The sequence below is a fragment of the Tiliqua scincoides genome, chromosome 5, assembly GCF_035046505.1.
Source record: "Tiliqua scincoides isolate rTilSci1 chromosome 5, rTilSci1.hap2, whole genome shotgun sequence".
Classification (NCBI taxonomy): Eukaryota; Metazoa; Chordata; class Lepidosauria; order Squamata; family Scincidae; genus Tiliqua; species Tiliqua scincoides.
This window is the reverse complement of record NC_089825.1, coordinates 27,192,412-27,219,746: the sequence shown is the minus strand read 5'-3', so window position 1 is coordinate 27,219,746 and position 27,335 is coordinate 27,192,412. Positions and strand designations below refer to the sequence as shown.

The window sequence follows — 27,335 nt, the reverse complement described above, 5'->3', positions numbered from 1 at the left end:
CTGTTACCAGGAGCCTGGGGAGATACCCTGTAATGGGTCATCTCCCACAGTACCTCTTGGTAGCCTGATGACACATTGGGTGCTACTGAGATTTCTGGGTTGGCCAAGATGGGTGGGCCATTCAATGCTCTTGGCTAGTGCCCTGCTTGGCTGACTTGATGCTATCCCTGAACATAATGTGGAGTTTGACCCTCAGTGCACAGCCCAGCATAACAGGCTGGTGCAAGGTGCATGTGGTTCGGTGTTATAGTCAGTCCTCGTTATCCACTAGGGTTAGGTTCCTTGAAACCTAATGGATACTGAATTAGTGGATACTGAATAATCAAGCCTAAGGGAAAAATGAGGTTAGGTTCCAGGGGCCCTCTTCACCTGACACTCTATGAACTTTATGAACCTGAATTCTAACTTGAAGTCTATTGGGCTCAGACCTGTGATCAAAATCTCCAACATCTGAAAAGGCCAATTCGGGTGTGACAATCCCTTCCACACTGGGAGCAAATGTAGTCTGTCCCTGGTTTGTCTCCCTGGCTATGGGCCTTCCTTCTTTGTCTCTTTGCCTCAGTGTGTTGGGCAAGCGTCTCTTCAAACTGGGAGAGACCATGCTGCACAGCCTGCCTCCAAGCGGGCCGCTCAGAGGCCAAGGTTTCCCATCTGTTGAGGTTCAGTCCTAAGGCCTTCAGATCCCTCTTGCAGATATAAACTGCTGCTTCCCGTGTGGTGCCAACGCTGTATGGCGAAGTTGGAGTGTCCTCTCCAGTGCGTGAAGCCTGGGTAAAGTAGGTATGGAGGATAGGCATACCCATGCAACAAATCCCCCCTCTCCACGTCACTGGAATGGTCCAATGAAAAGGCAGAAGCTAATACAGTTGGTTCCAGTAGTGTCACAGGAGTTGCCAGAACATGACTGTGTTCAGGGACATGACTGAATTCAGGGACTGCAGCTCGCAGGAGTTGTATACAGCTGTGAACTGCCTCTGGGACTCCAGCTCCGGTTGGTGGGACTGGTTAGCCTGGGAAGGCAGCTCATCTAAGAAAAGAAAACTGTGACCTCAAACCTCCACTGCCTTGATAAGATAAGATGTACCACTGACAAACAAGTATGCAAACATGGAGGCGGTGGAGGTGCTGTGAATCACAACTCTGTGTCTTCTGGACATAAACAACCAAGAGATGAGCAACTCATAGCCCAATTCTATGCATGTCTACTCAGAAGTAAGTTTCATTATAGCCAATGGGTCTTACTCCCAGGTAAGTGTGGATAGGATTGCAGCCTGAGACTTCAAAAGCAACAGCTGCTTGGGTGCTCAGGAGGTGGGAAAAGAAAGTTGGCAAGCTCCATAAACCAGTTCACTTTCTTTTTGACAGCCCAATCCTATCTGCACTTTCCTGGGAGCAAGCCCCATTGACTCTAACGGGATTTACTTCTGAGTAGACATGCATAGGATTGTGCTCTCAGGTTGCAATCCTCTCCACACTTTCCTGGGAGTAAGCTCCATTGATTCTAATGGGCCTTACTTCTGAGTAGACATGCATAGAATTGGGCTGGCAATGCTGTTGCTGCTGCTGTTCCCTTCTACTCCTGCCTACACTGCACAACCGCGCGCTAGCCCCTGTGAGCAGCATCTATGCTGCTCCAACACCGCATTCCAGTCCCAGCCGCCAATGACTACATTACCCAGAAGCCCCTCCTTCAACACCGCATTCCCCATCCTCGGGCTTCCCCCTCAGAGACTACATTACCCAGAAAGCCATACAAAGGCGGAAAAAACTACGTTACCCAAAAGGCTATGCGGGAACTCAGCGCTGTCGTGGCGTTTGTGGGGTGATCTGTGGACGGGAAGAGCCCGTAAAGGTTGCCCTTCTTGCTGGTTTGCGTGTGTGTGTGAACGTCGGATCCGAGTGTCCCAGGAAGAAAGCTTTATCCCACCCGCCACGGCGGGGGGACACTTGGAGCGCCAAGGATGAGGCGGGCCGGGCTAAGTAAGTGGGGTTTGCTGGCAAGGGGGGCTTGGGAGGGGAGCTGGACCGGTTGCTAGGCGCGACTGGTTGCTAAGGACCAGCCTCCCATCTCCTTCCTTGCTCCCTTTGTGGTCTCCTGATGGAAGCCTGGAAGTGCAAGCTGGCTGAGATGACAGGAGGCTCCCCAAAAGGCCGAAGCAGCCTCTTCAGTCCAGGGAATTGGGGCGCAGGGGCCTGATCCTCTCCTTCCTCTTTGTGCCTTTCCTCCTAAACTTTGTGCCTGCTTCTTTGCCAAGTGTGTAATTAACCTGTGGAACCGCTTGCCACAGGATGTGGTGATGGCGTCCAGCCTGGATACCTTCACCTTCTCTCCTGATGTTCTTTTCCCTCTCAGACAATGCCAGAACCAGAGGATGTCCACTAAAATTTAGTGTTGGGAGCCAGGACAAACAATAGGAAGTATTTCTTTATGCAGCATGCAGTTGGTCTGTGGAACTCCTTGCCACAGGATGTGATGATAACATCTGGCCAGGATGCCTTTAAAAGGGAACTGGGCAAATTTATCAGTAGGACCATTGCAGGATGTGAGCACCCACCAACCAACCAGCAGCATGATGTATTTTGTCAACTGCCAAAAAAAAAGGTGTGCCTTAACAATTTTACCACCTTGTCAGTGTGCCATGAGATGAAAAAGGTTGGAAAACTGCTGTAATAAGGGGTGAATGATCACTTGAGGAACAGTCGCTGCTGGTGTGTGAGCAGCAGGTAGAGCCAACAGGTGTCATGACTTAGGCATCAAACCTGATAAACTTGTCTCACAGATTAATGTCATGCCACCTGTTCATTTTCCTTGAAATACCACTATGGTAGTATGGAAGTTGTAGTTTTTCTGTTAGGGGTGTGATTCAAGTCCACCAGTAGTGAAGAAAAAGTGTCCTGAAGTTCTGTCAATTACTAGGGTTACCAGCTACAAAGGGGGACAGAGGGCCTATATCTTTAACCATTGTCTAGAAGGGGGAATGTTGGCAGGTGCAGCTTTTTAAACCCTTCCAAGTTGAGCTGCACCTGCCAACATTCCCCCCTTAAGACAGTGGTTAAAGCACTCTGTCCCCCTCTGTATTTGATAACCCTAGGAATAAGAGTAACTACTATCTGAAGCTTCAGTATAAGTGTTGTGCGTCCTTTTCAAACAGGGCATCCTTCATACTCCATTACTTATCGCACAAAATATTGTAGCTGTATTTATTCTGGTTTTACTCCTGAATTAATTTCTGTATTGGGTAGTCCACTTATGCAGCAAACACATGCGTGTGTAGTGTTGGAATCTTACTGTTTTCAAATAATATGCTTCTGTTATGTACTTAACACTGACAAAAGTGTTGTGGCTGTTGCATATTCTCTTGCAGCAATTAAAGGTAGTGTGGATGGTGCTGGATCTGAACAGAATATGGTTTTTCAATAATTTTTTTGAGTAGCATGAGCAGAAGTTCTTCTTTTGTATTCCAAAACTATTTATTATTGTTCTGGTCTTTTAATGTTGATTCTCTTAGGACTTTTGGTTTTGTTGCTTCTAGCAAGAGGCAAATTTCTTTCACCATGAGCTCCTAAACGCCATGTACAAATCTGTTGGTCACAAAGGCAAGTGAAATGAAGCACCCCTTCAATCTGTAGAGAACTGAGACAGACATACACACCAGATAGGCTTTCTTGCCTTTATTTTAATGCCCCTCCCATACTGCTTAGCAGTTCCCTGCTATTGTGTGCTAGGCACGGGCATTCACCACTGGTGAACAGGTGCATGAATGCATAGAACCCTGCAACAATGAAATGGTTAATACTGCATGTATCATGGATGGACTGTAGGAAACAGAGATGTTCATAGAGATGCTTACTTCAATATGACTCCATTTTGCATCATTGATGGCGTCTGTGGACCAAGACATGTCTTGCCTAATTCATGTTCCCCTCTGTGGGGTTGAAAAACTTGAGAAATTCTTTGAAGGTGACTGCTGCAGATCTGGAAGGAGTCTGGCTGTGGTTTGTATTACATCAGTGATTGAATTGATGGGATCTGGCACTGTGTTAAACATCTTTAGTCTCTGAAACTTAAACCATTTGAACTTCAGCCATGGGAAAGCAGTTGTTTGATTTTCTCAGGAAACACAGATCAATGGGCTGGCCTACAAGTTACAGAATTCATATCATGGGTCAATTTCCAGAGGGGTAATCATGTTGATCTGTTGTAGCAAAAACAATAGAGTCTTGTAGCACCTTAAAAATTAACACATTTATTTCAGCATAAGCTTTCACAAAAGTGGACTGTAGTCCATGGAAACGGATGCAGAAACAAATGTGTGACATTCCAATTCTGAGCTAGCTGGAGCACAGGGTTGCTGCAGTTTTGAAAATGGCCGCTACGGCAACATGAGCACAACCAGGCAGCCACATCCCTCATCCCTGCCGTCCCTCCTCCCCCACCCTGGAACGCATCCTTCCTGCCACCCCCCCATGTCTCCACTCACCTCTCCATTGCTCAGCGGTTCATGTGACCACCAAGCCACGGAGCACTGGTGATCCCCTGACGCTAGCCCAGCACCGACCGACGCTGAGCTAGCACTGGTGCTGGACTGGCATGTTTGCAACACTCACCACTGGTGGAGTGAGCTCAGGATTGGGCTCACTGCCGGCGCGCACTGTTGCAAATCTGCATGTTAGTGGGTCGTACCGCTGGGCGAGTGCTGGTTGTAGCCCAGTGCTGGCTGGCGGCCGCACAAACCGCTGAGCAGCGGAGAGGTAAGTGGTGGGGGGAGGTGGAGAGGAGGCGTTCTGGGGAGGCGTGCCAGGCGGAGAGAGTGGGGCGGGAGGGAGACGGGACCGATGGAACTTTGCTCCACCGGATCCAAAGCCTCCATGTAGGGCTTGCCACCTTACACAGAAGCTCTTGATTCTCTGCCCACCTTTGGGTTGGTGGTGAATTGAATAGCCCTATTGTGGGGCTACTGCGCTTACCCAGGGGAAGGGGACGAAAGCCGGCAGCTGCCTGGGGTGTGCTGGATGCGGTGGCAGCCATTTTCAGTGCTGCTGCAGCTGCTTGCCCCAGGCAGCTCAGGATCGGGCTGTCAATCATTAAATTGCTGTAAGGCTCTTTGTGGTGTTTAGCATTTGTTATTTCACTTGAATGTGGAAACTCTCCTAGCTATGCCTAATCTGGTCTCATAAGGGAATATGGGGGAACCATATCTGATGGCATATGATGCAGCCACCTTGCTGAAGCTAAGCAGGACTGAGTCTGTTTTTGGACTGGAGACATAATGGAACCCCTTGAGTTCCACCATGAACAAAGGTGGAATATTAAATGCATTTTTATCCAAAAAAGGGAGGGTAGATCTTGGTTCTCCCACTTCTGATATTGAGTCAGACAGCTTTCTGAATTGTTAGCTTCCACTGAAATAACCTGCCTTTACTCCTCTCCAAAGCTAGCCAAGTGTAAAGCATTTGTTATGAATCTGGCACTCCCCCTTCATAATGTTTTCTGTTTATAAACTTTACAGTTTTTACTCCAACTGTACAGTACTGCTACTGTCTTTATATTGACTTCCTGCTAAAGCAGAGCTGTGCAAATACATGCATAACAGCTTGATGGTTAATGTGGGGCATCCAAAGATTTAGCATTGTCTATGACATTAGTATTGTGTTAGCTGAGGAAAACGATAGTTATTCTGAGACCAGTGCACAGATGCTCGCAACAAAAGTGGCACAGTCCCCTGGAATTTCTGCCTTGTGTGGATTCATGCAACACCTGAAGCCGCACCACCGTGCATTCCTTGTTTCCAGAAGGAAGTTCTTGCTCTCTGTAGCACCTTACTGAACCTCTATCATCTTTGCTGTCTAATGCAAAGATATTTTCTGCAGATAATGCTTAAGCACCAACGTGCCCAGGTGTAAGATATGCCACCCTTTCTGGACTTTCTTAGGATTCTAGTGTCAGTGCAATGATGATTTAACGGGGCTGGGGAGTCTATGGAGGACTTTTTGGGAGCAAGCAGTTGGTGGATTACGTACATCTATCTTTCATTCTCTTTTTGCTCCTACCCAGTGTAAGATTGTGTGGTGTCCAGGTCTGCATGTTGCAGGATATCATTGCTTGCCTTTATCTTTTAAGATGGGTGGCAATAGCAATAAAATCAAATTGATCTTCTACCCTTAGAAAACTGGTTTCCTGTTGTTTCTGGTGTCTAAGCTGATTTGTCTTTTCAGGTGAAGGAGCTCCTGGTGGCAATTATGGCTATACCAATAGTGGATATAGTGTCTACGAGGAGGAAAATGAACGGTTAACTGAAAGTCTACGTTCAAAAGTCACTGCCATAAAATCAGTAAGTATATCATTATAGCAGCAGCATTAAAATTGATTGGAGTACATAATGCTTGCTCAATGAGCGCAACAGCAATATAGTAGAAATTCAGAGGACCTAATTGAATTTGGGCAAAATATTGCCCATCAGAAATGCATTCATTCATGGAAAAAATTCCACCTCTAATTGGATTTGAGCTCCAGCTGCCCTTTTTGGCTAATCAAAATATTAGTTATATGGTGGGACAACGGAAGCTCTACTTATTTGGTGCACTGTGACTGAGGGCTGTGGTCCCTGGGGAGTTGTAAGTCAGCAAGGGCTTACTGACTGCCTTGCCAACAAATGAACAGGCTAAAGTCTTTCTGTGCAAATAAAATAGTCATAGCTGTAGTTTAATCAAAACTTCCCAACCAGCTTGTTCAGTTCCAGTACTAAAACAGGACAGTTCCCCTTTGCTTCCTGCTCTTTTACTCGCCACCTACTTGATTTGAGCTCCAGTGCGCAATGAGGAAGCAGAAAAGACTGTAGAATCAAATGTGAACAAGTGACACTATAGGGAGGGTAACAAAAGACACTACTCAATTGGTTTTATTCTTGATTAAAGGTTCAGTCTTCCATGTTATCTCCAAATAATTTTCATTGGGCTTAGTTCTATGATACCTTGTAGTTTCCAGTTGTAATAGTTATCTGGTACACCTCAGGAAGTAGGAAATATCTCCTGTTAAGACTTGAAGCAAGCAGACCAAAGGAAGGGTGCTGGGCATTGGAGGAGGGGGGAAGGCGAGAATAACCCAAGGCTTCAAAAAGGGAAGTAGTAAGTTCTAGTAGTAAGTAGTAAGTTCACTGCCTGATTTGATCAATGTACTAATAGCCAGCACAAGTAGAAGAAAGCACAATGCTGACAGAGAGTGAGTAGAAGAGGGATGGAATAGCACATTGCATAAATTTTGCAGGTGCATCAGCAGAAGGGTTCCTTAACATGTTGGCACTTTCTGAAGCAACTCAGGGAGTCGTTGTCCCCCCTTTCACATTCAGAGAACTGGGATTCTCCAGTGATTTGTAGAGTTCATTGCTGTTTAGTTTCACTACACTTTGTAACACTGCTGCCGCCTTCCATGGCTCTGAAGTAAAGCCTTCAAATTCTAAATATGTTCTGACAGTCGATGTTCTGACTGTTAGTCCTAGAGGAGTAAGCAAAGTGTAACACTAGTTGTGTAACTCTCACCCAGCCTGCCCCTCACCAATTTTTTGCTCACCCAGTCAGGGAGAATGCCAGTCACTATGCAGTATTATATAGCTCTTAAAATATATATATATATATATATATATAGATAGATAGATAGATAGATAGATAGATAAGGTTTAAAATGCCAAAACAAAATGGAAAACAAAGACATTGAGATGTTAACTGACACGCTTTGTTCACATCAAGTAAGCAAATACTTGAATGAAAAGAGATTCACCAAACCCTTATAAAATGCCTATAGTTGCCTCTTGTTACATACTTAGAAAGCAAAAATGTATATATTTGTTTAAAGAAATTGTATCATACTTTTCCTTGTTAAATAAGCTTAATAAATAGATGCTGTTCTCAAGGTACTGGTAGATTTTTCTCCAAGCTAAGAGGAAAATCCCTCTGCTTGACTGAGGTGTTGTGCTTGAAAATGATAGAAGCATAGACTATTTGAATATTCTCTATTTGAACTATATTGAATATTTGAACTATTTGAACTATTTGAATATTCTCTATTATGAATATTCTCTATTCTCTAATGTCTATTTGAAGCATGGACATTTGAATATTCTCTTACAGAATAATTTCATTGATGTTTTCCCCTAACTTGGATCTTTAAAATTTGAGATCCTTTCTGGAAACCTATCAGCAGTACTTAGTATCTACCAACAAACTTCTCTTTGCATGATGTAATCCACTTAGTAGTGTGGGGTTCACAATATACCCTCTCTTTTTCCCCTCCCCCACAGCTTTCAATTGAAATTGGAACAGAAGTTAAACAACAAAATAAAATGTTAGCTGAAATGGTATGTATGAGATTAAAACTTTTTGGTTGTTTTATATGAATTTGATCAATGCTCAGATTTCTTTGTTGAAAAACAAAGAGCATTTATTTTTTTCTGTTGAACTATGTCATTACAGAAGGATTTTTAAAAATTTGGTAATGTTTTTGAATTCTGATGGAAGATGAGCTTTTGCTTCCTTCATGCACACTAGAATTGCTTTTACACGTACAGTATCAAATTCTTAACACTTGTATAAGTTACATTTTTGTGATTTCTATGTGAAAATTCCAGGATGTGCTATTATAGCTGGCCCTGGGTTCTTTTTTTTAAAAAAAAAATATGTTGTGCTACATACACAGTTTTGGGCTTCTGTGCCCATTTCCTCAGCTGGATGGGGAACTCTGGGAGCAGACAGGAGTTATGTGTGCATTTCTGCCTCCCCTGTTGAATAGAAAGGGTGAGCCTTTTCTAAAAATTAAGAATTCTACTGTTCATTTAGAACATAAGAACAGCCCCACTGGATCAGGCCATAGGTCCATCTAGTCCAGCTTCCTGTATCTCACAGCGACCCACCAAATGCTCCAGGGAGCACACCAGATAACAAGAGACCTGCATCCTGGTGCCCTCCCTTGCATCTGGCATCTTGCATAGCCCATTTCTAAAATCAAGAGGCTGCACACACACATCATGGCTTGTATGGATTTTTTCTCCAGAAACTTGTCCAATCCCCTTTTAAAGGCATCCAAGCCAGATGCCGTCACCACATCCTGAGGCAAGGAGTTCCACAGACTGACCACATGCTGAGTAAAGAAATATTTTCTTTTGTCTGTCCTAACCCTCCCAACACTCAATTTTAGTGGACGTCCTCTGGTTCTGCTGTTATGTGAGAGTGTAAAAAGCATCTCTCTATCCACTTTATCCTTTCCATGCATAATTTGATTGGTGGTGGGGAAGCAAGAACTGAATTCATTCCCCCCTCCACTAACCCTTCCCCATCAAACAGTTGAAGGGAGAGATGCTCATCTTTTTAATAGGGCTCCAGGTGTATAGATTTGGCTACTGCACAAAGGGCCCTTTCGATCATCTGTCATGAGTTTAGCAATACTGTATATGCCACTCTTAACCCCATATGCTGATAATTGACAGGACAAATATATTTGCCTGTTACAATAATTCTGTATGTGGCTTCCCTCTAGGATAATGATTTTGATTCGACGGGGGGATTTCTCGGTGCGACAATGGGCAGACTGAAAACCCTCTCCAGAGGAAGCCAGACAAAACTCCTGTGCTACATGATGCTTTTCTCACTATTTGTCTTCTTTGTAATTTACTGGATTATTAAACTGAGGTGATACCAATTCTCCATTAGGTTATAATTAGTGCCACTTCAGACCCATACAAAGAGCTCTGTGAAAAAATGGCAAACGGTTTTTTAAAATGCCGCATTAAGTATTAATGCATCTGGTTCTGTTTTGTACATTTCTCAATGTTGATTGGGCCAGAAATGTTACCACTATAAAACCCTTATTTTGTAGGGTTCTTAACATTGAATTCTGCTCACTGCTCAGTGAATTCTGAGCACTTTAGTGAGGTAGACAAAAGTAGTTACTTAGGGCTGGGGTGCGTAGTTAACATTGCAGAGAAAAATAAGGCTTTTTTCCATATTCAAAAGCAACATTTCTACTTTCTAACTACTAATGTTTTTTCTATCAATATTACAAAGTACAGTACAATAAAAAACAATCTCATTAGATCATGCTGTGTATAAATTACACCATATTTTTTTAATGACTGATCCATTTTGCCATTGAGATCAGCACTTAACTCTGGTCGGTTTGTTTATTCTTGTAATTATAATTTATATTATTGGACAAACATGATTGAAGTCTGTTTGTTAACTTTCCTAATTCCTTAAGTAATCTTATAATTATGGGGGGGAGGATAGGATGGGCACAACATCATAGGCAATTGGCCCAGTCCAGCAAGGTTGGTTAGGGAAGTAGGCTACTATGGTATTCCCCCTTCTGGATCAGCATGGGTCTTGTACTTGAGTCCCTATGCTTGGTTCCTGTTGTTTGATAGAGATGACTGCCTAACATCAACAATTTTTACAGAACTATCATATAATCTGTGTATATCTCTGGGCTATGGAAAATAGTGGCAATCTAAGACCATGCCAAATATAGATAACAACCCCAGGTGTTAATATTATAAGAGCATGTGTCAATTCAAGTAGCTGTTGCAAGTTTTAGTGAAAATATTTAGAGATACTCAATGGCTACATACATTTGTTTTCCCCCTGAGGAAGGGTGTGGATAATTCAGCAAGACATATTTTTTCATTAATGTTGATATCTTATACTCAATATGCTGCAACAGCAAATCACAAAGATATTTTCCAGCTGAGTGGATAATCAGCACATCAGCCAGTTTTGGAAGAGCTCTTGCAAAGAGGAGTTTTGGCCTTAATGTGCTGCACTCTACATTTATAAGGGGGAAAGAAGCCCATATTACAAACATGAATCCTTCATTTTTTAAAAAATATAAAGGCAACTGCAGTCTAAAAATGGCATTGCATCCAGGGTCCAAACTGTCCATGTCCAGGGCACTCAACTGTTCCAGAATTCCAGTTTGCTACTTTACAGCCCAGGGTATATGGCAAACATTTGATTTGCCATCTGCCCTGAGTTGGTGTATTGTGGAACAATGTGTAGCTGAATTCTTAGTTTAGGCTGTAGAAAGCAAAGTGGTGTCAACCAGATTGTGTTCTTGAATATGCCTGCATCAGAAGGAGTAGAATTTGATAAAGGGTCTTAAGATCAGTAGCAGCCTGAGAATTTGGTATCTGAGGCAAAGCAGCAAATACTGCTCCTCTTACTTCCTGTATCCATCATCCCTTTACCTAGCTGCTCTTTTTGCATGATCAACTTCAGAAGTGGAAGTGGGAAAGAGGAGAGTGCGGCCCATATAGTTGGGCTGGTGCGTCTCTTGGGTGATAATGCTGGCAGCAGAAGCACCCTCCCCTCAGTAGCTGCCCAGAACTAGCTGCATGAAAGGGTCAGCCCTGCTTCAGATAACGAATCCAGTCTTGGCACATGTGAGATGTGATCATGATCAGCTAGCCTGGGGCTGCTGCTCTACTGCTCTGCTGGCTGTTGCTGTACATACATATGGAGGAACACATAGAACCTTGAAGATGTGAGCAAGAATGTTTCAATGTGGCATATTTATAGCAGAGCACTTTGGAACACCCTTCCAGACAGAAAACCATGTTTGTATTTAAAACAAAACAGCTCAATGGAACATGTCATGATTGGTAGTTCTAATCAATTATAAGCTAAAAATAAAGCATGTTTGAACATTTTAGCACTTTCTTTATTGTAAATCGTTCTTCCATTCGTGCAAACCATGTCTAAAAGCTACATGAATTTATTATTCAACTAGAGGTCATGCCTTGTTATCCACTGGGGTTCTATGTGAAAAAATAGGGGAAAAATGGGAAAAAAATCAGTGGATTACCAAATCAGTGGAAAATAGCTTTAAAAGACCCTTTTCCAGGTTTCCTGCTCTTCTATTCACCCCAGAATTCACTGGTATAGACCAATGTTTCTCAAACTGTGGGTTGGAACCCACTAGGTGGGTTGCGAGCCAATTCCAGGTGGGTCCCCATTCATTTCAAGATTTTATTTTTCATATATTAGACTTGATGCTACCATGGTATGTGACTGCATATGGGGAAATGTTGCAGACCTGTACTTTTAACAAGCTACTATGTACACTGCTCAAAACAATAAAGGGAACACTTAAACAACACAATGTCACTCCAAGTCAATCACACTTCTGTGAAATCAAACTGTTCACCTAGGAAGCCACACCGATTGACAATCAAGTTCACATGCTGTTGCACAAATGGAGTAGACAACAGGTGGAAATCATAGGCAAGTAACAAGACACCCCCAATAAAGGAGTGGTTCTGCAGGTGGTGACCACAGACCACTTCGCAGTCCCTATGCTTTCTGGCTGATGTTTGGGTGAACTTTGAATGCTGGCGGTGCTGTCACTCTAGTGGCAGCATGAGGCGGAGTCTGCAACCCACACAAGTGGCTCAGGTAGTGCAGCTCATCCAGGATGGCACATCAATGCGAGCTGTGGCAAGAAGGTTTGCTGTGTCTGTCAGTGTAGTGTCCAGAGCATGGAGGCGCTACCAGGAGACAGGCCAGTACACCAGGAGACGTAGAGGAGGCCGTAGGAGGGCAACAACCCAGCATCAGGACCGCTACCTCCGCCTTCGTGCCAGGAGGAGCACTGCCAGAGCCCTGCAAAATGACCTCCAGCAGGCCACAAATGTGCATGTGTCTGCTCAAATGGTCAGAAACAGACTCCATGAGGGTGGTAGGAGGACCCGACGTCCACAGGTGGGGGTTGTGCTGACAGCCCGACACCGTGCAGGACGTTTGGCATTTGCCAGAGAACACCAAGATTGGCAACCTCGCCACTGGTGCCCTGTGCTCTTCACAGATGAAAGCAGGTTCACACTGAGCACGTGACAGACGTGACAGAGTCTGGAGACGGCAGGGAGAACATTCTGCTGCCTGCAACATCCTCTAGCATGACCGGTTTGGCAGTGGGTCAGTAATTGTGTGGGGTTCTTTGGGGGGGCCGCACAGCCCTCCATGTGCTCGCCAGAGGTAGCCTGACTGCCATTAGGTACCGAGATGAGATCCTCAGACCCCTTGTGAGACCATATGCTGGCGCAGTTGGCCCTGCGTTCCTCCTAATGCAGGACAATGCTAGACCTCATGTGGCTGGAGTGTGTCAGCAGTTCCTGCAAGATGAAGGCATTGATGCTATGGACTGGCCCACCCGTTCCCCAGACCTGAATCCAATTGAGCACATCTGGGACATCATGTCTCGCTCCATCCACCAGCGCCACGTTGCACCACAGACTGTCCAGGAGTTGGCGGATGCTTTAGTCCAGATCTGGGAGGCGATCCCTCAGGAGACTATCCACCACCTCATCAGGAGCATGCCCAGGCGTTGTAGGGAGGTCATACAGGCACATGTAGGCCACACACACTACTGAGCCTCATTTTGACTTGCTTTATGGACATTACATCGAAGTTGGATCAGCCTGTAGTGTGCTTTTCCACTTCAATTTTGAGTATGACACCAAACCCAGACCTCCATGGGTTGATAAATGTGATTTCTATTGATGATTGTTGTGTGATTTTGTTGTCAGCACATTCAACTATGTCAGGAACAAAGTATTTAATAGTATTTCGTTCATTCAGATTTCGGATGTGTTGTTTAAGTGTTCCCTTTATTGTTTTGAGCAGTGTATATTCTTTTAACAATGATAAATGGGACTTACCCTGGGTAAGTGTGGGTAGCATTGCAGCCCAGGATTGCTAAAAATGTTCCTGCTTGATGTCACTTCTGGTCATGACATCACTTCTTTTTTTAAATTTTTTTTAATTTTCCAAAGACAACTATAAACAAACACACGTAACACACAACACAAAAAACATAACATACTTTGCTACACAAAAAACACAAAGGGTGCAGGAAATCATATACAGGTATTTCTATACCGCCTTTCTTGGTCCTCAGATTTCTCCTTAGACTTTATTCAAGGCGGTTTACATAGGCAGGCAAATTAAATCCCCATAGGGATTTTTACAATTTGAAAGAAGGTGTCTATCTTTCAAGAAACCACAATATTCAGATGTTTCTTTCTTGGTCTGGTCGCACATTCTGGCCTCCATCCTCCCACGCTCAGAGCAGATGGAATAGCTCGGCTCAGCTTGTCAGCTGCTTCAAGGTCGCACGGTGCCGGTGGCCTCGAACTGGCGACCTTCGGATGTTATCTTCAGGCAAATGGAGGCTCAACCCTCTAGACCAGACCTCCTGTATAGAAATATCTGTATAGAAATACCTCCTCCTCTATACCTCCTGTATAGAAATACCTGTATAAAATACCTGTATATAAATCATATAGCATTATCATGTATCACTAAAACTAATAAATCATTACATACCTTAATCAATTCCTCTTCTAAATTTACCTCTTAATATCATTTTTCATTCATCATTCATGTATCGTATCATATCAAATATAATATATATGTATGTAATACAATCATCTAAATGCTCTATCATATTATTCTAAAATTTCATTTTCAACCAAGTACAAATGGGTTTTTTCCATTGCTCAATTTGTGTCGGTTTTCGTTAATCCAAATTTCTGAAAGTCTGTCCATTTCTGCCACATTCATTATTTTCTCTATTAATTCATTTTTCATTGGTATTTCAGAATCCTTCCAGTATCTAGCATATAAGATCCTCGCTATAGTTAAAATCATAACTAGGTATACATTGTTTCTTTACCAATAATATCTAAAATAATATAAAATTTGTTGCTCCAGTAAGTTTTTTATTATGTTTCCAGATCTGTTCCCATTGATATATTGTTATATTATGGCCTATATTTTGCGCCCATTTTATCATGCATCCCATAATGAGGATACTAAGACTGGACCAAAACACAGTTATCAAGAAGGAAAAAAAGTTTCTTATGAAACTGAATAAGGAATTGGAGGCAGGCGATAACTAGACTGAGCACTGGCTATAAGCCTATAGCTTATCAGAGAGCCCGTCCAGCCAGATGAATCTCCCAGTATTGGTAAGCTCCCAATAAGATCCTTATTGGTAAATATTGCAGATTTCTCTTCACTATTGCCATGGGAAGGGTGGGAGGAGCCCCTGCCGCCCACTGACAGTACATTTGGAGGGGCCGAGGGCAAGCTTTGCCTTTGGGCCTTCAGCAACCTTAGCCTAGGTATGTGCTTTCCACCCTAATGTGTGCAAGCAGTTCTTCGCTGTTCCAAATGAGGCACTGGTGAATTGCCTTAAGAATCCTGCAGACATCTGAAAAAACAAGATTGGTTTTCGAAGTTCTTCTTGGGCTATTAGATTCGGTGGGTTGTATCCTCAGTTTTGTTAGTCATGACTAAAACTTATTCACTTGAATGAAACTTAAGATATAATTCTATGAATATTTAGCCTATTATAGCCAAAACAGAAAACATTTAGGCAAGTAAGGAATGGATTCTTGACATAATTAAAAAGCAAAGGAAAATAATTAAAATTAAAAAGCAAAGAAAAAAAAGGGAGGGGGCTGGGGAGAACAAACCCCTACAGTGGTATATACCAAATTGCTGGATGACTTGCTATATTGTACACTGAAACTTGTATATGCTACTGCTGCTGTTCTGATTTTCTTAGCATGAGTTCAGTAAATTCTTACGAATCTGAGAAATCTGTTACATAAGAAGGTCATATCTCTGCCTGTTAATGGACTGAGCTGGCAGAAACTCATAACCACAGAATATTTGTAGTAAAATAAAGAGACAGGTGGATTTTTGTTGGCATTGGTTGAATGGTCTATTGCCTGTATGCAAGACAAAGCCTCAGTAACATGAATAATCAAGTCCCTTAACTTTTAGAATGGCTGTCTTGCCGTTCCTTCAAGTCGAGCTTGTGCCTACAGTGGATGATTGAAGGGTAAGCAATATCGGTAAGATTTATGCATTCTGCTTCTTGGGCAAGATACCCATGTACTTGCATATAATGGAAAGCATGACTTCGTCAGCACCACCTCCTATAGACAATAATCGTGCGTCTCTGCCAAGACAGAAGAACAGGGCAAAAACATTAGCAAATTAAAGTTTGTTCAGTCTACTTGGTCTGTCTTCACCATGTACAAAACCAAAACACAGTACAAATCATTTATAATTGGATCTCTTATATTTTGCTTGCTATACTGTGAAACATTTGCTGCCCTTGTCTATAGTAACTAGATCAGGGGTGTCCAAACATTTTGCAGGAGGGTCACATCATCTCTCTGACACTGGGGGGCCAGGCAAAAAAAGAATTAATTTACATTTAAAATTTGAATAAATTTACATAAATGAATTTATTAGAGATGGAACTTATATGAATGAATGAAGGTCTTGCAGTAGCTCAAGGCCAGCCTCTCCTTCGCTGCCACTGCTGCATCACAGACTTGAAACAGCAAGCAGTGGAGGGAGCCCTCATCTCACAGCTCAGGTGAGAGGTCAAGCATCCTCAGGCTGGGAGCAGTTGCATCGGGCCAGTATGGGCTCCAGCAAGTCTCTGGTGGGCCAGAGATTCATTGGAGACTGGGGCTCCCCGAGGGCCTGATTGGGAGCCCCCGAGGGCCGCAAGTGGCCCCCGGGCCGGGGTTTGGGCACCCCTTAACTAGATCTAGCTCAACTATGTTAGAGTCTACACTGAAAGTAGAAACAGGGAGCCTTATAACTGTTTTTGCTATCACGGTCTTAACACTACAAGGGAAACCTTCTGTCTTGATGTCCTCTCTATCCAGGCTCTTTGCCATGCTCAGATCACAAGTCCAAGTTTTCTTGACTCTTGCATCCTAATTTTTTGTTATTGTTTTCTGCTGTGGGATTAGTGGAATGTTCCAACTTTCCAGGACAATCTGAGGGTAGGATGCAACATTTTGGATTGGCCCTGCCTCCAAGTGATGGGAGGGGCATCTCTCAAAGCATCAGGAATACTACCCTTCCACTCCCCAGAACAGGAATTTGTTTCCCCCCACTTTGAATCTCACCTCTATCATGATTTGACTAGGTGGCCTTGAGCAAGCCCCCTCCCTTTCAGCTTCAGTTCTCCAGGTACAGAATGGGGCTATATAACTTACAGGGTTGCTATGCGTACAACATCAAGACAATGCACATGAAGTACTTGGCATACTCTGAAAACACTTCCTCAGTATTAAGTATTGCAAACACTGCATGAAACTCCCACGTCTGGTGTGCAAACCTGGCACCACTACTAGAACTTTCTGCATGAGTTTCCCTAGTGAACACATTCATTCATATACAGCTTCACTGCAAGTAGCCCTTTCTATAGACTATCTGAGATCTCACTAACAGCTTGAGCACATTTGTTAACTGGCTTTGCTATGTCTGAAACTGCAGTTGGGAACCCTGTAAGTTGCATTCTGGCTAGCCTTTTATTCCACTTTGCAAACTTGAAGTATTTGTACAAGAGGTACCATAGAACACTGTAGAGATGCCATTTTGCAAGTTGAGACTTTATTTGAAAAGAGCCTGTTTCAATCACCTTGGAAATTAGTCTAGCTCAGCTGAATGCTTGAGGTCAGCATAACAAGAACACAGAGAATTAAAATGTAGCTTTGCAACTGGAGGATATTTTTTATCTCTGAAAGCTCTAATTTGAGCTAGGTTAAGTTCCAAGGTGATGCTTGTACTTCAGCTGTTTTGGTTTTTTTAAGTGGTTGGTGTGTGCACGTGCAAGTGTACTTTTTTTTTTTTAAGGCTAATAACCCACTTCTTTATAAAGCTTATTATGCTGAAAATATGTAAAAAGGACAAGAGGGTTTGAGCTAAAGAACAAGAGCTGAAGTAAAACAGTTGCTATTAAAAAACCTGTTCAATAAATTCACAGGGTACTCTAAACCAGGGGTGTCAAACATAAGGCCCAGGGGCCAGATGTGGCTCGCAGAAGCTTTTCATTTGGTCCTTGGGCTCTCAGCTGCTGAGCTGTCTCTGCTAAAAAAGCAGCCCGCATGATAATTGGGCTCTCCCATATCTTGAAATATGATCAAAATGTGCATATTTTCTCCTCTGTCATTTGCAGCTAATGAGTTCCAAAATGAGAAAATGGTGCTTATCTCTGGTCATGACCTGTTGAATGACATCACTTCCGGCCCTCAGCAGGCATCTTGAATGCTATTTGTTCAGCTGTCTGAAACGAGTTTGACAACCCTGCTCTAAATGGTTGGTTCTACAGCAGTTTTCATTTATCCTACTAGAGTAAGAAACAAGCAGATGAGCCTCTTTGGAACAGCTTTGGATTCAGTTTCCCTTTTTCCACGCATAACTTTAGCGTGAAGTGTCAATCAGCCTTTCATGAGCAGAATCACTTTGTGAATGTGAAAAGGCACTTTTGGCTATGACCCAAGTTAACACCAGCAGGACAGCAAACTGGTTCTTTCATATGGAAACCAGTTTGCTTTGGGGACTTTAGAGGGGATGTCAAATTTTGGGAGCCAGTGCATGCTCCCAAGCGCATGGATTGCTGGATAATGAAGAATTACCGTAGATGCTCGCCCATAAGTCGATCTCACAGATAAGTTGAGGGCAGGTTTTGAGGCAAGAATCATAGAATTTTCTATGACCCTTGGCTAAGTCAGGGTCATAAACTTAGGGGGGTGTCTGATTATAGTTTTGTCTGATTTTACCCTAGGCCAGATCCTGAAAAATAACCTAACAGTAATTGTTACCTAAGAACTGGCAGTCTCTAATTTATTAATAAATATAGTAAAAGATCATAAGATCCATTTTTATTCATAAACTTTTAAATTCTGGTCTTTACAGAGAAAAGTCTGGGCTTTCGTATAGAGGAGATGAGGGCTTGTATTATTGCAAACATTTTGCTAATGTGAAGGGTACAATTTATGGAAATAGGCTGCCAAGGAATACACAAGTGAAAAAGTTAGGCAACCACTGCAGGAGATCCATGAATCAAATCCACCTTTAAGGTGCCTGGTGTGTTAAGCCAGAAGCTCTGCATATAACATACAACTTAGAACACAACTGGGAGTGTGCAATTAAATTCACAGCAGAGACAAGCAACAACAAATGGCTGTGACCAAGTGCAGCTGCACATGGTTGCAACCCTATTTACTCAGAAGCAGACCCATTGCTTTCCCTGGGTGTTATTCGTAAGTAATGGTGCTCTGGATTGTAGTTTGTGAGACATTTGATGGGAGTGTTTCCACTTTCAGGGAAGGTGCATCCTGCAGCTGGAACAAGCCCACCCTCACCCGGTCTGAGGGCTGTTTCCTCCTCTTGATTTACAGCAGGATCAAAGCTGTCCGGGAGGGTTCACTCTTACAGAAGTGGGGTGATTCTGGAGAGAGGATTCAGCTGCTCTAATCAGTTTCCTGGTCAGTTTCCCTGATCGCATGGCTTGTAAATAGGGGGCAGAGAAAGAGGGACAGTGGGGAAGGGAGACGAGAAGGAGGGCACAGTGGGCCAGGAGAAGGCGGAGAAAACAGTTCAATAGAGTGAAGGCTGGTGGAGGGAAGAGAGGGGCTGGGGCGGAAGGGTAGAGAGAAGCAGGCAGTGCAGAAGGGGGGAGGGAGGCTGTGTGGGGGGCTCCTCTCCTCCCTCTCGCTCAGAAGAAGCAGATGCAGAGCTAGGCATGTGCAGGCTTGGGCTCAAAGGCTGCCATCCTGTGCACACTTTCCTGGGAGCAAGCACCATCGACAATAATGGAACTTACTTCTGAGTAGGCATGCACAGGCTTGGGCTCAAAGGCTGCCCCCCTATGCAGACTTTCCTGGAAGTAAGCCCCATTAAGGACACCCATGGGACGCACTCCAGGCTCCTGCTCCCTGGCTCCCCTTTCCTGTCCTTGTGAAGACTAGCAGGGGCAGAGGAGGAAGTCAGAGCTGAGGAGATTAGGCTGAGCGGGCAGGACTGCAATGTCCAGGAGGAGGAGGGAGCAGCAGGCGAGCTGAGCAGCTCCAGCAGGCTCCCCCCTCGAGGTGTGGAATCGAGTGCTTCCTAAGCGCGCAATGGGGGAGCGGGTGGCGCGTTACCCTCCCCAGCAGCACCACTGCTGCTCTGCAGTGTGTCTGAAACAGCCCTGACCCCAAGTGGCCCCGAAGATAAGGCGAAGGGTTAATTCAGGAGCTATCTGTTGGGACAAATTTATTGCCCTATAGGCGAGTTTAGCTATAAAATCTAGTCAAATTCATTTGTGCATAGCAAAGATTCAGTGTACATAGCAAAGATCTTTCTGAATACTTGCATGAAAGTCTTTCAAATGCTAAATGGTGCAATGTAAAATTATGAATAGAAAACATTCACCCTGATAAAATCCAGATTTTTTTAAAACCAACAAACATCTGAGCTAGTAAGTTGAACTGTTCCTCTTTTATGGATAAATGTCTTATTTCATTTAGCTAGTGAGAAAACAGCCACAGGAAAAAAGTGATACACTGAGGAAAGTTGTTTTATAAGGATGTCCAGTATCATGCATGCAGGACTCTGAAGGAAAGTGGTCATTTTGCTCCCACAACAGTTGAGAAATGTTTTTGTAGCAAAAGTAATTTGGGAGGTATAAGATGACTGATGGATTTTCATGGCACATGACTAAAATCTTCCTCCTATGAAGCAACTTTCAGTGTGAAAGTCTTACCCAGCTGCTTGTTGTAGTAAGAGCAAAATGACCTCTGTGTCATCGGAAGCCAGTACTTCCTCAAGAGCTTACTAAAAATTATGCAGCAAAATAGTCTTCACGTTGTGACGGAAAAGATGTTCTGTGCTGTTAGGATAATTGAAGCTTCCTACCATACAGGCATCATAGCTATGTCAACATATTGCAACAAATCTGAGCAAAAAAGGAGCACCAATGACTGAGAAGCTTTTTCTGTCACTCAAAAATAAAAACAGAGGGTCTCACGAATGTGGTTTTTACTGTGACGGCTCTCCATATTACATGATAAATAAGATATTAGTTGGTAGCAAAAATCAAATGTAATCCATGGTTTCATCTGTGAAAGCAAAGGTTTAGTGCTGGATGTTCTAGTGCTAGATGGCAAAAGGAATATGCTTAAAGGCATAGCAAGTACTTTTGTCCACCCTTTAGTAAGGCTGTCATCCAATGAAAGATACCAAGTTGATTAACCAAATAAGTTTTAGTTGACTTTATTTGCATAAGGTTTCATATGGATGAAAGCAATAGTTTCCAACCAAGAAATGGAGGACAATTGTTACAGAATGTTTGAGTTAGAAGGGGCCTTGGCAATCATGTAGTCCAGCCCCCTGCTGCATGTGTCACAGGACACATCACTTTAAAAGGTATTCCCCTCTTATCTCACACACATGCCTCTAGGGTGCATGCCAAGAGCACTGCACATGCATGGTGCTCTTTATAAACATTTTTTTTTCAATTGCCAGAATGTGGGAACCCTTGCTTAAAACAGGGCTGCGTTGTTTAACTGCATTGAGTTGGTGTGCTCACAGCTGAGGAGACAATTTGCTTTTCAATTTGCTTTTCTTCAGCAGCAAGAACTGTTATGAACACCTCAATGTGAAACTACACGCATAGTTTTCCCGTTCATGTGCAAAGCACTTTTAGGGATTCAGTTCACCCCCTTTTGGTCCCCCTGCTATCAGTTTTACCATTGCCTGGTTAAACCCTTTCTGTTTAGATTGGCATTTTAATTAAACTGATGCCTCCTATGTTGTTCATTGTTTTCCCCACCCTCCGAGGTGGTTTTCTCTTTGCTTGATATTTGATTTATTGTTCTGAGTTGTTATGTGAAAATCCCCTTTTTCCTTTTAAAATATCATACAGGCAAAACTTCTCATACAGGCCACAAAGGAGTCAAGTCACAAGCTCACCTATTTCTCTAGGGACACTGGAAGAGTAAATCATTGTTTAAGTGTCTCTTAATCCAATCACTGTATATGCAAACACCTTAGGGGAGGAAGACTCTAGCAACAAAGTCTAAATCATTGTATTGTTTAACTTAATCACTGCTTAAGTACTGTATGCAGATTTGAAATGGTCCTGGCCTACTGAATGTTTCAGTTCCCCCTCCCCCCCCCAGGAAGCCAGCCATGGCTGATAGCTGACTTCCTAATCTTTGCATGCTCCAAGTGCCCCACTGTGTGTAGTGAGCAAGCGCATCCAGATCAGCTCTGGGTCACATCCGGGTCATCCAGGTCAGCATCCAGGTCAGCAAAAACCCTTTTAAGAGAGAGCTCCGGCCACGTGCTCCCTCTCTCTGGCTGCCCCTCCAAGGCAGAGGTCCTCCTCCATAGGACTCTCCAGCGCCCCCATCCAACTGCTTTTCAGGACAGGTAACTATATGCGTCTGAAGCTCTTTTCCTTCCTTCTTTCCCATCTATTTTTCCCTCCTCTCCCCATCTTTAGTTAGCAACTGGGTTTAGAACAGACCAGGGACCCCTTAAATTCTTCCCTACAAGTTTCCCTTTTCCTAATTTCGTCGGGATGCACCAAATACCAAATGCACACGCAACCACCATGAAAGCTAGGTACAATATATTCAAGAACTAGGACCAAGGCTCATCATTTTTCATGTGCATTATGTTTACCTTTGTGCTTTTGTAATAAAACTATAATCTTATACTGATAGTTGTCTTTCTCTCAGTCTCCCTTTTAAGCAAAAAAAGGAATTTTTTCTGCATTACGCCGTCTTGTTATCTAGCCTGCGATCCTGAAGTTTCTAAAAAGGGTAATATACTAATTCCCCTAAACAAAACAGCCCTTTTGGTAACAGAGTGGTCTTTTATTATTTACAGTTCTATTGTGTTTTATTTTTATTGAATTGATAATTACATTTTTAATATTGTGCGAATTGCCTTGAGGGCTTCTTTGAAGGTTAAAAAGGTAGAATAAAAATTCATATATAAATATAGACAAATAAACACGTTTGACAGTTGAGTTTAGAAGTCTGATTGGGATGCAATACTGAGGTGGGGGCTGCTATATTTTTTCCAATAGCCATGTTGTCATGGGTCACTACAAGTCATGGGTCATTGATGCCTAGGGACACATGGATGCCTGGAGCTAATAGGAAAGGTTTTTTCTTTACTCATTGATAGCTTGTAGTGACCCATGACAATTGTCATCAATTAACATGTACTTGTGCAACTACGTAATAGTTGAAACACACACACACACACACACACACACACACACACACATACACACACGTACCTGTAGAGTCTGCTGATTGGAACCTCATTACTGAATCCCATTCCTCCCCAGAACTGGAGACAGCTATCAGTTAGCTCCCGAGCCAAACGTCCTCCCTTGAGTTTAGCCATGGATGCAAATTTGGTCACATCGTGGCCACATATGTACAGAGCTATAATAAAAGCACAAGTCATACACTGAGTTGCCTATCTGAACATCCAGTTCTAAAATAATATTTTCTTTTCATGTCAAACAAATATCTGTAGCAAAACTTTACTAGGCTTACCAACAGCCTGATAGATGAGGGAACGAAGGAGCTCCACCTCTGTTTCTAACTCAGCCAGACGAAAGTGCACCACTTGGTTATGTAGTATTGGCTGGTTGAATGCCTTACGTTGCTGGGTATAGTCTATAGTTTCTTGTATTGCATTGCTAAGTGAGGTCAGAACTACAAAAATCAAGAAACAAAGAGGAAGTAAATGCCTTTTTCAAAGGTTTAAGAACCACCCTCTGGATAACTGACAAATAAGGGATGATGCAGGTAAGACTGGAACGTGGGTTTGAAGTATGCAAGTTGTGTCTGGATGCGTGTTGAAATGATCATGTGACTGCCACAGTGTGTACTTAATAGCAAAAACCACGTATTACACTAAATGCACAATATGGTCCAATGGTTTCTTTTTAAAAAAATATGGGGGGGGGAATGAAACGGAGTGGAACTGCAGTGGCAAATTTAAACCTTAAATGATGCATAGAAGAAAGCAATCAAGAGCAGAACAACAGTGGAGGCCAGTTCCCAACAACCCCCAACCACTTTGCAGCATTTCCACACTGTTTCACAGCCCCTGTCCCAGCTGCTTTTTCATTTTAACAACATTACCAGGCCACACTCTCCATTTAGCACAATCTGTGTGATTTGGCCCTAAAGAGGATCCTAGTTTTTCCAACGTAGGCAGGCCATGTTACCAAACTGCTCCAAATCTTTGAATCACTGGAATTCATAGGCAAGATTAAAATGGCCATGTACACTGAAAAAAATTGGGATTAAAGCCTATACTTAAATGATCATACACTGTCTGCTTCACCAGTCCTAGTTCACAAATCCCTGTGTGTCACTTTACTTTACAACTAACAGCTGACTCCATTGAAAAGTGATGTGTATGAATCAAATGATGAACCAGCATTTAGCTACAGGTGCTGAACTCATATAGCTCAGCAACTTTCAAGGTCACATGAATTGCTATATACTTTCCCATTTTTATGCTTCAGTTAGCATTTATAATAATAACAATAACAACAAGTTTCCTAATATATATTGAGAAGAGAATTTTTTTAAAAAGTAGAATGGAACAGATATGTTACCTCATCAATGAGGGTGTACAGTGAAAACTAGGAGAACATACTCAATTTCTTATGTTAATCCTTCTTTCTGTCCTTTACAAATCTTCCACCTGGAATGCCTTTTTTCCTTTATTTTCGTTAATAATTTGGTAGCACAGGGACCTAAGCCAGACAAAATCATGCAGAGCCAAGTCTCATTATATTTTAGCAGAACTTAAATCAGCCATGTTTTCTTCACTTGGGTGTAACTAACTTTATGCTGGTCTGTGTAGTTGAGAAAGATTTACATCACAATCCAGTGTGAAAGTTTCTGCCTTCCTCTTGGAATAATGTCACTACCCTGCAGACAGCATGCCCCATCATTAACACATGCTTACTGATAGGGTGAGATACAAAGATGATTAGAAAGCATAGCCTTGTTTTCAGAATTGCTGAAGGAGGCCTCTCCAAAGCCTAAACTAATTGAAACAGCAGCTGCTTTATCAGAAGGACTAAACAAAAGCTCTTCTAGAAGAAAGTATGTTTGTAGAGGAAGCTGGAAGGGGGGCAGCATTGGTTAGTTATGGCTCCCACCTCTCTGCTTTGCCCTTGTCAAATGTGCTAAAAGCCTTCAAAGTACCTCCCCATGCCTCAGAACACCCGAGTAAAATGCATGGATTTATTTAATATTGTAGACTGCTGATATATCCGGTTTTTTCCCCTTTCTTTTTTTTAAGTAACAGTGACCACATTTATGTATGTTTTTCTTCTGTTGCACAAAATAAAATAAAATAAAAATCTGCAGGTGCTGAACTTACGGATAAGGAGGGCCTACTGTACCATAATAAAGTGAGGATGTGTAATTTACACATGCTGGTTTACTTGCTATTTTTGTCCCATGCTGGATGGGGTAGGGTGGGGTCACATGTCAAGGGCGTGAGCTTCTGATTTCCCCAAGAAAGTAGTGAGTACACAGTATGAAGGCATGCATGATGTGTTTTCTGAAACAGAAAGGATGGAGCAGCCTCTGTTGGTGAAGATCTCTGTCCATGTATCAAAGCCTCTGTGAACTGCTAAATATTGTTGTGGTATTTCGTTAATCAAGAGTTCCCTGTGAACCTCAACTAATCCTATTACCAGGATACTACAAACACTACAAATTAAAATAAAATTTCAATGATCAACATTTTCAAAAGCTGAAAAAATCTGGTTGACTTTCCCCTTTGCTGTTTAGGAATCAATTACAGGTTGAGACTCATGTGGGTTCCATTCCAAGCACTCACTCAGTGGATAAAAAAAATGCACTATAGCAAATCAATTTAAAAAACAAAGTTTCTTTGCCCCAGTGATTGAAAAACAGCCTTGCTGACCTTTTGACTCTAAGATAAGAGTCATTAAGAAGACAATTCATCAGCACTTCACTCAGCCCCTCCCTTCACCAATGCAAAATGATCACCTTTCTTTCACTGGGGGAAGGAGAGAGAAGGATTGATGAATTGTTAGCCTAATGCCCTCTCTCTCCCTCATTAAGGAGGCTGTTGTTAAAGGACTGTTCAGTTTTTAAAACTGATTTTTAAGGAATCCATTTTTCCCCTTCTCCAGGGATCAGCACATTCTTTCTCATTTGCAGGGGCCATTCGTGCTGAGTCAAATCCGTGTATAAATAGGATGGACCTGTAGTCCCAAAGCAGCTGGAAAAGGCCCTTTGTGGAAACAATTTTTATGTCAGCAATGATTTCTCAACTCAGTATTTAAGACAAGTGACATTACTCTTGTGCATGCTAGGAGGGATCTGTGAATGTACAAAATTGTAGTCATTTCCCATTCCCCTGCTGTTTCTACACAGCTAAAAATATTTCTTCTCAGCTGTCATCTAAAACCATTTTAACTTTACCTGCTTCCTTGCTATTTTATAGCTCATTTCATAATTGAAGCTGTACGTTTTGAACTCTCTGCTAAATTTCTAAAGGGCAAACTTGCTACTCTGGTAAATGGAACAATTCTCCATTTCTCCCCTTTCAGTTAGCAGAAATGCAGCTGAGATTAGAGTTCTCTTTGCAGCACAGGTGTTTATTAGACTGCAGAGACAGATCCAATGTGCAAATTTATTATGCTAATTATAAGAACATACCATAAGTGATCTCTAAAATGAAACTGTAACAGAAGCATTTTGAACAGGAATTCTTTTTTAAAACCCAAACATCCTACTCAAAGACTCTGTAAAACAAATGGCAACATGAAACACATCGCACTAAGTAATAAAACTCTCTAATTCAGTGGTTCTCAAACTTTTCAGCACTGGGACCCACTTTTTAGAACAACAGTCTGGCTGCAATCCTAACCACACTTTCCTGAGAATAAGCCTCATTGAACAAAATAGGACTTACTTCTGAGTAGACCTGGTTAGGATTGTGCCCTCTGTCAGTTAACCTGGAAGTGATGTCATGGCTGAAAGTGACATCATCAAGCAGGAAAAATTTTTACACCCTCACATGACAAAATCAAATCAAATTAAGTAAATTAAAAGTTTACAATAAGTTTAAAAAATTATTTAAAATAAATAAGAACCCTCCTAACCCTCCCAAGCAGTGGCTAATGTATTTTAAAAAAATTCCCCAAACACCCCAAAGGCTACGATCTTGCCCAAGAGTAAGTTCCATGGACTATCATTGTTAAGCGCATATACAGTACAGCCTGTTAAAAGTACAGATCTGTAACATTTCTCCAAATGCAGTCACATACCATGGTAGCATCAAATCGAATTTATTAAAAATAAAATACACACTGAAATAAATGGGGACCCACCTGAAATTGGTTCACGACCCTTCTAGTGGGTCCCAAACTACAATTTGAGAAATACTGCTCTAACTAATAAAGGGAA

General features: G+C 42.6%; 2 protein-coding genes across 2 annotated transcripts in view; one reads left to right on the top strand and one right to left on the bottom strand.

Moving 5' to 3' along the window:
- Positions 1 to 1,804: 1,804 nt before the first annotated feature.
- On the top strand, positions 1,805 to 11,695 carry BET1 (Bet1 golgi vesicular membrane trafficking protein). The gene is made up of 4 exons (XM_066627892.1): positions 1,805 to 1,980; positions 6,217 to 6,332; positions 8,295 to 8,351; positions 9,527 to 11,695. Exons 1-4 carry the CDS (start codon positions 1,962 to 1,964, stop codon positions 9,680 to 9,682), a joined length of 348 nt encoding a protein of 115 aa, XP_066483989.1. The 5' UTR covers positions 1,805 to 1,961; the 3' UTR covers positions 9,683 to 11,695.
- A 2,585-nt stretch (positions 11,696 to 14,280) lies between these two features.
- Positions 14,281 to 27,335, bottom strand: part of LOC136651472 (probable acyl-CoA dehydrogenase 6) — an 83,891-nt gene continuing 70,836 nt past the window's right edge. The window contains exons 7-9 of the mRNA XM_066627891.1: positions 23,421 to 23,582; positions 23,156 to 23,306; positions 14,281 to 16,012 (exon numbers count right to left, since the gene is read on the bottom strand). Coding sequence (XP_066483988.1) covers positions 15,913 to 16,012; positions 23,156 to 23,306; positions 23,421 to 23,582 — 413 coding nt within the window. The 3' untranslated portion in view covers positions 14,281 to 15,912. The remainder of the gene's footprint in view (positions 16,013 to 23,155; positions 23,307 to 23,420; positions 23,583 to 27,335) is intronic.